Here is a 13,209-nt window from a genome sequence, read left to right on the forward strand (position 1 = left end):
CTCGCTATTGCACAGAAATACAGGTATTTTTCAAAGGGTACAACTAATGACAAGGCAGGTTATATTGTGACATTTTAGTTTGGATTGACAGCATAAATATCCACTGCTCTCCAAAGAAAAAAAAGTAAACCAAAAGACCTGGTTGCAGTCTCAAATTCTATTATTTCTTTGTGTGTGTGAAGATGCTTGCACCTCCGCAGCATGAAGTGAACACACATCTTCATCATTCAAATCAAAGGTTAAAAAAAGAAAACCCCTTTTGATTAGGCTCAGCTTCATTTCCACATCCCACTACAGCCTTTAGAGACAACACATGAACCCTTCTGTCAGCTTCCTCAGTGCTGCAGTGAGTGATATTCATAGAGGTGAACAAGTGTTAAATGAGCACAACATGATAATATGACATTCAAGAGCACATTGACAAATAAACACACAGGCCTAATATATCATATCAACATGACTAAGACACAAACAGTTCAGTGTACAGCTTTCATCTAAAAAGGCAAGAAAGTCAAATAAATATTCTTGAAGAAGCTCAAGGACAAATGTTCTCCGCTTTAAACTGAGAGGTGGTGGACTTACAGTGACCTCGCAGGCGTGGATGGAGCGAGAGGTCACGTGTCTGAAAGCCTGTTTTCAACGAGCGCGACTTTGACCACCAGCCTCTCAACGTGGGAAGGAAAGCAAAACATGATACTGACAGAAGTCTTCCACACATTCACCACAGATGAAGTGTAACAATTTAAAGAGACGAAAACTGTAATTGATATTTAAATGTTGCAAAACATACAAAAACAGTTTTCCTTGAAGTGTAAACATTAAATTTATGTCTGATGTCATTTCTGCACATGGAGAAATTATATCAAATAAATCATGTCTGTCATGACTCTAAAATGTGAAAACAACATACTAAATCTCTGTTTTTATTATTACTGTAATAATGTTTATGTTAAAAATGATATAACGTATTTACTGTACTGTTATAAATAGTTTATATGTGTAACATCTTATTCATACTTTGACTCCTCCAGCTTTGTCTTTACAAGGCAAAAACAATACTTGTGTCTCTGCCACACTCAGATACACTCACGCCAATATGGTTGAACACACACACATACACACACACACACACACACACACACACACACACACACACACACACACACAGTCTCACAGTTGGTCACCAGGAGGCTCTATGTGCAATTGAGGGTCTGGAAGATTTACCTGCAACATGGAGGAGACGATGAAGGGATCCTGGTCAGGCAGAGGACACATGAGTACCAGCTTTCTCTCCAGAGTATTCTTCTGGCAAATGTTCAGTCACTGGATAAGAAGCTGGAAGAACTTCCGGAGCAGGATAGATTTTCAATGGGACATAAAGAACTGTAACGTTATGGTTTTCGACTCTTTGATCTCAGATGCGACCATTGTTGCGAAGTGCTACTCCATGTATGGAGTAAATCCCTGTGCCTTAATGACTACCGCCCGGTAGCACTCACCTCCATCATTATGAAGTGCTTTGAGTGGATGGTCAAAACCTTCATCACCTCCTCCGTCCCTGACTCAATGGACCCACTGAAGTTTGCATAAAGGGCAAACAGGTCCACGGACGACACAATCGCACTCACACTCCACATGTTATTATATCTATTTACATCTGTTTATTTATCACCTGTCTTTACCACTATGTTTACATCTGTTCTAATTACATCTGTTCATTTACATATATATATATATATATATATATTCATCACCCGTTATACCACTATGTTTATATCTGTTTGTATTTATATCTAAACATACATTATATATCTACATCTGTATTTATAGCACATGTTAATACTTTGTTCATATCTATTTATAGTTACATTTGTTCATCTATTTATGTACTCCATACTACTATATCTATATCTGAGTATACAATAGTCTATTCTAATGCACAGTACTTTAATATTCTATTGTATTTGTATAGTTACTATAATGTATTATTTTATATTATACTTCATAATACATTTACTCTTTTGCAAGAAGCCGAAGATACAAGATTTTCTGCGCCTGTAATTGTTGTTCATATGACAAATAAAGAAACCTTGAATCTTGAATAGAAATACATTTACCCATGAATAATGGGTAAATGTATTTCTATTCAAGTATTCAAGTATTATTCATAGTAAAAAAAAAAAAGATTATATTTCTCACGATTGCAATCAAAATGCAACGTAATAATTTGCACATTCGAACGAAACCACTGAAATAATGTGATGTCCTCAGAATTAGACCTTTGTGGGCTGTGATATATTACAGTCTTCTCAATTCACAGCAAAAACAAGCAGAATGCATTGACAATTAAAAATAAGTCACTATCTACGTGCAAAGCATAGTAATCACTTCAATTCAGAGAGCTTTTTATTTAACTGGGGTTCATTTCCAGAGACGTGTTTTTCACATTTACACTGCACACATGCACTTTAGGCTGTTAGCACAGCCAATCAGGGAATCAGGGATGTCATTATTCACCAGAGTAAATTAGTATACTAAGATTCATGAGCAAATCATACAGGGATCCCAAGCAACGTAACAGAAAAACATCAACATGATCACTCCTGGTACAATATATTTTGAACCAATCCATAGTGCTACAAAGTCCTGTTAAACATCGCACTTAATGCTTAATGAAAATACATTATCATGTAACAAGGTTTTACAAAGATTGAGACAGTCTTAAATGAGTAATGGTCATCATTCTCTCACAGTGAATACTTCTCATCTGAATCAGTCTGTCCTGTAACTAAACCATCAGGAGCAAAGGGGGCACAGCCATGTTCTACACACTACTCAGATTAATGAGGATTCCTTTCCACTAATTAAAGTCAAAAATACTTGCTTTAGCCTCAAATACCCTACTTTTGCTGTGTTTTCATTTTATGCCATCCATTCCGAACTGCACATTTTCAAAGAAAATAATAATTATTCTCAAAGACAATTAATAATCACATAATAGTGCAAAAATATTCTCTTTGAAAGTCCATGCACTTCGTATTTACTCAAAAATGAGCCTTGTGCATACCTCAGTAACCATACAACTGAAGCTGCAGCATGGAACAGGGACAATGGCTTGTATACAGGGAAAGCTAAACAAACCTGAGTGAGCCTGAGTAAAACAGAAAGAACAGATATTGCCTTGTTGCAAACGAGTCAAAACAAGCAGCAGGATGGACTGGTGATGCGTAGATTCACAAGTCAGCCTCAAACCGCTTCAATCTCAGATTGTCTGGTCCCGGAAGACAAGGTGACCTGTAGAGACTAATAAGGTTGAGATGGAGCACTTTTCATATTCTCACAGATGTATGGTCAACCGTAGACAGCGTGACATCACGGATACATCCATCGCACTCTGGCAGCGCAAATGAATCATTAACATTAATTGTAAACATCAGGTTTTGTGTCTGTCCCTCAGTAACAAAGGAAGTCTTCGTTTTGGAGCCACCAGGACGTAGCAAATGAGAGGGAGAAATCCATCATTGTGGAGACAGAAACACCAGCTTCTGTAAAAGCTCCAGCACAGCAGAGGGCTGCAGAAAGGCATTTTTGGAAACATAGAAAATCACTATCTGATGTATGAAGGAGTGGAGCTCAAGGGGAAGTGATGACACCAAAAAAACTCAACTGCAATGCTTCATTAGAAATGCATTAAATAATTAATTAATTAATATGATTAAGAGAGTGGAGCTATCCCTTTAGAGGCATTGTGCAAAAACTTAAAACCACTTTACAACCTGACAGGGGCAGATGTTGGGTCAAATACGTACCCACAAAGATAAATGCTACAAACACTTATACATATATTTATAGATCAATATACACAAGGTAGTAGCTTACTGGTGTGTGACTGTAGCAGCACCTTCAGTTTGTATTCAAAACTGACCTGTAATGTAAAACAAATCTCCAGTGATTCATTAAAATGAGATTAGAATACATAAATATGTTCAAACACCAGATGTGCACACAATGGTATATGGACAGAGTGAAGAGGAGATGCAAGCTGTGGTGGAGCTTCTCTACATGTTCATGTTTCATCATTGAACAATAAAAGAATGTATAAAAATATATATTTGTTTAAAATGAAAAGTTTGAAATACTCAACTATAAAATGCATAATATTCACACCAGCATCATTAGTCATAGTTATTTCTTACAACTGCTACCAGAAATAATCAGCAATTCAGGAAGAATTTTTGAAACAGAGACAAGAAATGCCTTGTGAAAATTAGCACTCCTTAAGTTTTCAAATGATACGATACTGGTGCTGAGCAAGAAGACAAGGCTTTCCACAACCTCTACAGCAAGGCTGCTGTGCACCGTGACAATGTGCAGGAATACTGCAAACATAAGGAACACAAATGGAGACAATGTTAACTGTGGGAGGCAGCAGGTTGATGTGTCTGTGTGTGTTTCAGCACACACTCTGTGGTCTTGTCATGCTGCTGGACAATGGGGGACATGTTATTGGACTCCTTGTGTTTTTTCTGTGCGTTGTGTTGGACCAGCGGCAGCCTGTCGGCAGTCCTGCGTCGGGCCCTTTTAGCCGACCGGACTAATGATGGTGATGATGATGATCCGTCAATAGTTCTTTTGCTGTTGGGTGTCCTGCTGCAAACTGTCCTGTCAGTGCGACTGGACTGACAGGGAAACACAGAACTACTGTTTGGACACAGTGGAGTCAGGGTGAACGGGTCAGACAGAATCATGTGGTACAGGCTGTTGCTTCCTGATAGTCCGTCCTGTCGCTCCAAGGCAGGGAGGAGCTCACACATGGCAGAGGGAGTGTCTTCCTCTAGAGGCCGCTGCAGGATAACAGGTTAAAACAGTCATCAATATTCACGCTACCACACAAAACACTTGCAGTCCCATACTCCTGCTTTGAGCTGACTGAGGTGTATTACTACACTAGACCTTTGTTTAACAATACATGATGCATGGGAAGTGAAAGTAAAAAAAAAGTGTAATTGTACAGGTAATTACATTTTCAGTGTTTCTGGCCAATCATCAGAATTTTCACTATTGGCTCTTTCCTTAATTATATCTGGTTAAATGTCTGGTAGACATACTGGTCTAAAAACTGTAGCGGCATGATTAATCAATTAACACCTATGGGTGAATTCTGTAATTGATTTATGACGGAATGTCCCAGCGCCAAGTGTTGTCTAATGCCCTCCTGTAGACAGGTGCGTAGGAAAATGAACCCATAAGAAAGTGTTGAATTCAATGTCAGCCATTAGTTTATTGGAAATACAATGTAATGTAAACCTTTGTTAGGCATCGACGATGTGGGAATTCAACACTTTTTCCAACTTTCTAAATGTTGAAAATGAAATCCCAATCATCTCTAAATTAAAAAAGGTACAAGGCCTAATTTTGTTACGCTCCCCAAAACTGCCTCAATGTCCCACATTGAGGTTCATTATTTGGAAAATTCTTAGGTGCAAAATCAATTCTGAATCACTTATTTTTCACTACAAATTTTAAATCCGGCCCTCACCTGAAGGAGAGGAGTGTTAGCGCGGGACACGGAGGTGGGAGGACACTGGGATACCTTGGCTAGGTCCAGCAGCACCTCCTCATGGTGCAGTTCGTCCTGGGAGGTCCCAGGCTCCTGCAGGGCAATTACGATGGCGCTGGTGTTGTCAGCCCGCAACATGCGCTGGCGCCATCGCAGCAGAGCGTGGCTGACCAGCTGCCGGGCACTCGATACACCACACGGTGCCTGCAGCATGGAAGGCTGTTATTACATTCACTTGGTTGATTATTATTCAAATATCATTGTAGGGCCTTTTGATCATGTTTACTTATCTAACATTTTGTATACAACAGACCACAATCCAGGCAGGTAGCAAAGGAAGCCACGCCATCTATGACGTTGCAAAACGATATCAGCTAAAGAGCAACTGACCCTTTACAGCACGGGTGTCAAACTCAAGGCCCACGGTACGATTATATCCGGCCCGCGAGAAAATATATGTCTATCTTAACTGGCACACCGGTTTTGGTAATTAAATCAATGCATGGCACAACCACAGGAAACGACATATTTGAGGAAGTATATAAATGTGTGAGAAATGAAACTTTCCCGGGACAAACTGGCGGCAGATGAAGCGCCTGCGATGCGGTGAAAAGATCGGATTAGTGGGCAGGATGCGGGAGAAGATCTGACGGTGTATCACCGCATCACACAGCAGGAAGCGCTGTGTTGTAAAGCTCTGGAGATGGAACATGTAATAGGCACCGTAACACAGACAGGACACTTCATAAGAGACAATTTAAGTCTTTTCCTGAGGCGATACATTCTGAACATGGCGGTGCGATGGCTCAGTCGAGGGAAAGTGCTGAATAGATTTTCCGAGTTACATGAGAAATCTTCGAGTTTTTGGAGATCAAAGGGAAACACACCACAGATCTCTGGGACGATGTGAGCTGGCCTTTTTGTGCGACATAACGAAGCATCTCACTGTTAAACCTGCAGCTTCAGGGCCGTGTGATCACATGATGCAGTGAGAGCATTCCAAGCCGAGCTGCCTGTGGGAGACTCTGATACAGCAAGGAAGCTTTGGTCACTACTAGTTTCCAAACACTGACAAACATCTCCACCGCTGTGTTCCCGACTGCGCATTCTGCTGATAAACTGAGCGTATTTGTTGCTCAGAAATTAAAATTGAACTGCTTCATGCCGCACAGATGCTTTGCATGTTTGGAAGCACATACCTGTGTGAGCAGCTTTTCTCTGTGATGAAGATGAACAAAAACCCAAACAGGAGTCTCACTGATGCACACCTTCACTCACTGAGGGTTTCCACAGAACCCCAAACATTAAACTGGCAGCTAAGAAAAGATTGCAAACATCTGGCTCTGACACATGTGCATACTCGGAGAATGTAGTCTACCTAAATGTGTTCCATATCTTTTTGCACTTTAACCAATGTCTATCCTGTTCAATAAATATGGATCGTGTTTGGCCCTCGACGTAGTCCCAGTTTTTAATTTTGGCCCTCTCTGTGATTGAGTTTGACACCCCTGCTTTACAGAAACAAGTCTTTGCTGTTGTAGTTCTCCACTCACCATTGCCTCATTGTTGTTCTGACACATGGAGATAGCCTCCTGAGGTGGCACCATGTTCCACAGACCGTCGCTGCCCAGGATGATGTAGCGGTGTTTTCTGGGGTCAAGGGTCACCACACTAGTGTCTGGCTCTGGAGAAACCACAAACTCCCCGCTGTAGAAGTCATAGCTCCAGAGATCACCTGGTGCAGAAAAGAAACTTAGCTGAAAGCACCACTGGCCTTAACAAACTCCACGGCCTCCTTCTCTTTTGCTCGTCTAAAAATGATGCACAAAAGGCAATCTTCTAAGTATGGCAAAAGAAAGCACTTGTATAAAACTGTGCTGCAGAGCTTTTTAACAACTGGATGACGGAAAGCTTTCACCAGATTAAAAAAAGCAAAATAAATCAAAAGTCAGTAATAAAGTAGTCATTTTGTTCTATGACTCAAACAATCAATCCCTGTTTTCCTGAATGAATTAGTCTTTATAACTACATAAAGGACCAACAGTTATTGACCATTAGGATCCAAAATGCGACGTGGAATTATATATAATGTGTGTTCGCATTCTAATATTAAACATACATCCCAATATTATTTAGTTAGTTGGCTCTAGTTATTGACACTCCAGGGATTGGCATATGCCGCTGAACCATCAGCCACTTTCCGGTGTCGGCGCTACTGTTCCTGCAGCATGTGCTCCTCCTGTACCCGCAACGCCACAGCTCCTCACAGAGGAGAGGAGACGTGCTGTGAATTACTTAAAGTTACGATACATCTCCCTGTCAGTGTTCTAATTCAGATAAATCTGATTTATCAGTCATTCTTTTAAAAAAATCTGTCAATGACGGAAAATATCCGGTTAACGCGACCTCTGTGCTGCCTTGTATGCGAACAGGTTATTTGCTGAGATAACTGTGATGGTTACTTTTCTTACCTAGTGCACGGGCTACTGCCAAGAATGGTATCTGGTCAATGACAGTGCTCCGCCGGACTGGGCCGTTGTGACTCAGTCTTGGCCTTTTCCAAACAACCCGGTTGACTCCAGATTTCTTGATAACACTATTAGCAGAGAGAGGAGGGAGAGAAGCTGCAACTGACTTCGAGCAAAGTATCCACAAATTTCAGAAAGACAGTTTTAGACATTATGAGTGAGCTGCAGCAACAAGGATTACACTAAGTTACCATCTTATTAGGTACACAGAGATAAAGATAATACAGTGTAATACATCACGCCTGCATTGAATCCAAATAAAACTGAAACTTCTGACAAAAAAGTCCCAGCATTGTATCTGATGTCTTGAAGAAATATGTCTATTTCCACTATCTGATTTTCCTACTGAGTAAGAGAAAGAAAATAATAGCTCTCCCTTCATAATATAAACACCTGGTAGAGTGATAACCATTAAAGCTTTTTTACCAAAATATACAGTCACACTATGTGGTCAAATGATCTATCCTGTAATAATATTCAAACTTGAAATCTATTAAAAAGGACCTCTATGCTCCAATTGAGGGAGCGCTAATAGACTTTACAGACATGTTGGTGCTACAAATTATGTCTTTCGGTCTTCACTACTTTCCTTAACTGAAAACCTACAATGATAAATCCATCATGGTCCCTTCTGTGGTAGGTGATTTGCATTGACATGTTGAGTTGAAGTAGGAATCAAAATCAAATGCACCATCTTTACATTTTGTTATACGTTATGCAGAAAAGCTGAATTACCTCCAGCCACATGCGTAGGATACATTGCAATGCAGTCACCACTTAACGCACACTTATAAATCCCCTAAGTTTGGTTGTTGTTAAGCCATCCAGGAACCTATCACTACATCAACATTGTATCAGTAGACATGCCACAGTATAAAGGACATCATCCCTTGAGGCAGATAACATTTTGATCTGCTATTGTGCAAAAGAAAAGCTTCTTGGTTCCAATCGCTTCTTTGTTGTAGATGGGCCGGGGTCAGAGAACAAACTTAAAATTAAATTACAATGTAGAGGATGTTTTGTGGGTTAAGCCTTACCTTCCTCCCAGACCTTCAATACGCTCCCTCTCTCTGGGTAGTTCAGGTTTGTGGTCTTGTGTGACTTCCACAGCTCTGATGAAAGGCACTGAGGGGTCATCCTGGACCCCTAGAACCACTGCCGAGTCCCCAACGTGGGCCACATACATGCGGTTGCCTCGGATGACCACTACACTGGCTGTGGTTCCCGATGTGCTGGGAAGGCCTGTGAGTGTCTTTGGCCATTCAGCTGAGAAGATTAAAGGGAGTAAATGAATACATTTACTGAGCTTTAACCTTTACTGCTTATAAACGGCTTACTTCTTACCCCCCTGCAGTACACTGAACCACACATAACAGCACAGGAATTGTTGTATTTATGTTTGTAATCTCCATCACATATTCTTTGATGTATTGGACTGACCACAACACTGTGACCTTAAGGTTAGTTTATTGGATGCAGTCTGTCCTGGAGAAAGTCTTTCAGTTTCACAGGTAGTGAAAGTCACTGACATGAGCTTTACAAACACTGTGTATAGACACTTTATTTGACCAGCTGTAAAACAGCTGACATGCCCAGGCAGACAGTCGGTATATGACGATGCAATAGGTTTTGAAACAGGTAATAACGAAAGATGCAACTGGAACAAAAATATTGCTACACTAGCACGCATATAGTAAGTCTAAGAAAATAACATTTAAAATATGGGCCCACTACTTTACGGACAATAACTGGTAAACTTCTGAATTCGTAAGTGGGTCAGGCTTTGTCTGGATTGAACCAGGTTGCTACTGCTAACTTCGTTAGCTCTGATGCCTTTGGGTGCTAAAATCATTTAGTATTTAAATAGAAACCGAAACAAAAGACTTAACATACTGCCAATGGGTTTAGATTGGCCTTTTTTGATTACATAGCCAACAAATAATGACTTTACTGAGTCCATCGAATCTTCTTGTGAATGTAAGTCGGCAGTGCGCCACGGTCTACGAAGACGTATCCAACAACTTTTATGACGTAGCTACCGTAGGCCACAGACTAGTCTAGTCGAGAGTTTGGCGTGATGTTCATGCGACTCAAACCGAGCGAGAGGCTCATAGAAACGGCCTCTAATGACAGCTGATAGCGTTATTGTGTCACTTAGTACAGTGTCGATACACTTACGTAGCTTTTTCCACATAGCGTGGTGACACGCTACAAATCCTTTTCGAATAGCAGAACAGACCTCCTGGTCACAGTCTGACCAGAACCCCCGCTGCTTCTTAATGGACTCCCACAAATAGTCTCGTGCAAAGTGCGCAGCCTCGCGACCGCCGTGCCCGTCAAACACAGCGAAGAACGCTACAGAACGGCGGGAAGGAATCGCGGTGCTCGGCTGAGCTCGCGGCGGGCTTTGACCTCCCGGTAAAGATGTTTCCACTAATATACATTGGTCTCCCGTTTGCACAAGTCCACATGATGCATCTGAAACCTGTTGTGAAACAACGGTTTTACTAGTCCGGTGTGGATACGTGTCCGTAGCCAGAGAACTGACCATAAAGTTTCCCCCATTGCTCTCTTCTGGCTCTCCCGAGGTCGGTTCATCTTCTCCCGGCTTGGGCTCTACTATGACCTCGGTCACATCTTCCATGTATTTCCTGCCTCCTTGGTCGGTAAAAACACTCACTCGCATCAATAACGCGTTATCCATGGCTCCAGAAAGAAGTCGGTCTCCAACTTTTCTTGGTTGCTAACATGTAAAATACCAGGAGAGCAGAGTTTATTGCAGCGCAGCGTTCAGCCTTTGTTTATGTTGGAGCGTAGTAGGCATGCCCAAACCAAGGCTCAAACGCGTTGACGTCACAATCTCTCTTCTTCTAGCACGTGGACGTGGCATCGACAATGCAGCTGTTGCCCTCTAGAGGTTGGCCTTGCAGGTCATCTTAGGTTTTAAAGAATTGTTATCTCACAGAAATGAACATTTATTAGCTTTAGAAATATTTGTATTTATTCTGGATAAACCACGTAGTGACACATCAGAAATGCTTTGGACAGTGTTAATCCTCCTGCAGCAAAATTATTCACGTTCTCTATCATGGGTGATTTTAAAGGAAATGCATTTAATTTGAACTCTGAAAGGAGCTTGTACAATACAATTATTTTTGTTATACCTCTTTGTTGTGAATACAGTTTTTTGTATTCCCCAGTCAATCCCGTTGCTTTAGCTCTGTACTTTATTTGAGATGAAACAATGACTTCCAGATTTAATTTGATGGTGGTCACATCATGTTGGGTAAACTATGTTGGAATTGTAGAGCTCAGCAAGGACCTAGAGTAGTTTTTGGGTTTTACATTTGCTTTTGAAGTATATAACCCTTTAACATAAGGACCAAACAATTGTCAGCGCTGTTAAAGCCGGCCACAATGAGGCTGAGTTATCACAAGAAATCTATCTTCTTCTATAAGATCTATGCAGAAGACCAATGTAGTGGATGACAGAAGAATGGTGAAGAAAGGGGGGTAAAGTGTTGATTTGTCAAAGACTGTCGGAGGAGAGAAATCCCCTTCTGGGCCAGATGTCAGAGTCAGGACTTCCTCACCAACACCATAACTTTAGTACAATTCAATAGCTATTAGATACTTTGTAGATTTAAAAGTATAACAGGTTCAAAAGGAAATTCACTGGAGATTAACAAAGTTCGATGCAATAGAGTTTATTCTTTAAAAGACAGATATACACCCAAGTATGCTACCGGTAACGCACTACTGATAAACGAGTTGTGCGTGTGTCCTGCCCTCATTGGTGGAGAGTGAAGCAAAAATGCACCCCCCTCCCCTCGTTTTTTTACAAACAGTTTGTTCAGCATTTTTAGAATGATATCACGTTTTGGGTGATCCTACTCCTTTTGGTCAGACTTCATTCTGACACGAATAACTTTGGGGTTCTCTAAGGCTTTCTCCATATGCAGTCTTGCTTACATGTGTTTCTGGCATTTGAGGGGCTCGTAGTAAAACATGTGTTCATCCATGACTCCATTAAGTCTGGGACTTGCTAAGTCACATTTCTTTAAAATATTTGTTGCAATCCTGAAGCATGTATTACAATCCTGACTGTAGGCACACTGTCTTCTTCTTACACTAGACATATATTGAATACATTGATTACCCACTTACTTACTGGGAAATTGTTACTACAACAGGACTTCCAAAAGAGAATATGTCATCAGCATATGGGGTAAAACCCCTGGTAAGCATCAAGAATAAAAAAGGCCAGGTTTGCAAAGAAAGCACTGTTGAAAGAAAGTGTTCATTAATGATGTCACTGACATACTGAAGCAGCAAACGTACACAAAAGCATCACGTCTGATAAGACAGAGAATGCATCAGAACTCATTCAACAATGTTTTGTCTTTAAGCAGAGCGATGATTCTAAACATACACGCAAAGCAGCCAAGGAATGATTTAGGGCCAATGAAAGCAAGGCCTAGCAAAGCATCACTCAATATGTTTCTAAAATGCATTTGAAATGTGTTAAATAAAGCCATTACAATTCTACAGTGTAACTAAATCTACAGTACAGTCTGAAAGTGATGAAAGGACAGCATTAACTACTACTCATAAAATACCTTCCTTTGAGAACAGCAATGTACACATTTTGGAAAAAAGATGGCTTGAAAGAAAGCAGTAGGTGTATTGCATTATGTTTTAAGATTGTTCTGTTGTATTTTCTCGAGCTAAAATTAAAAAAATAATTGCATACAAAAGGTCTGATTCCATGTTGTGTTGTATATGAATACTTATGTTGCATTTATAAGATTTGTATTTAATCTAATTTATTGATGAACAAAACACCAGAGCAAACACAAAACTAATGACAGTAAATTTGCTTTTTTTAAAGGTCTATTTACAGTATACTATATTTTCAGTTTATCATATGATAATTCTGGTCTCACCCAGTGTTAGTAGGACACATTTGTCATTTGTGACACAATGAGTAACTTTCAACTTTAATTTGAGTACATTTACATCCACATTATACGGGGATTCTAACCACTTTTACACATTAACTCCCAATTGTAGGAACTCAAAGAACTGGACAATTTAATATAGGCCTACATAAATTCAAAT

The 13,209-nt window shown here is 40.4% G+C and overlaps 1 protein-coding gene across 3 annotated transcripts; it reads right to left on the reverse strand.

Annotated features, from left to right (window-relative positions):
• Nucleotides 1-2,388: 2,388 nt before the first annotated feature.
• ppm1da (protein phosphatase, Mg2+/Mn2+ dependent, 1Da) lies at nt 2,389-10,920 on the reverse strand. 3 transcript variants are annotated; one of them, XM_029446977.1, is made up of 6 exons: nt 10,267-10,920; nt 9,126-9,354; nt 8,032-8,156; nt 7,114-7,295; nt 5,540-5,764; nt 2,389-4,844 (listed from the first exon to the last, which is right to left on the reverse strand). In XM_029446977.1, exons 1-6 carry the CDS (start codon nt 10,790-10,792, stop codon nt 4,413-4,415), a joined length of 1,719 nt encoding a protein of 572 aa, XP_029302837.1. In that variant the 5' UTR covers nt 10,793-10,920; the 3' UTR covers nt 2,389-4,412. The 3 variants fall into 3 exon arrangements, with proteins under 3 accessions (XP_029302837.1, XP_029302836.1, XP_029302838.1); XM_029446976.1 differs by having other exon boundaries at nt 5,540-5,779; XM_029446978.1 differs by lacking the exon at nt 5,540-5,764.
• Between the last annotated feature and the right edge of the window lie 2,289 nt (nt 10,921-13,209).

Source organism: Cottoperca gobio, chromosome 13, assembly GCF_900634415.1.
Source record: "Cottoperca gobio chromosome 13, fCotGob3.1, whole genome shotgun sequence".
Taxonomy (NCBI): Eukaryota; Metazoa; Chordata; class Actinopteri; order Perciformes; family Bovichtidae; genus Cottoperca; species Cottoperca gobio.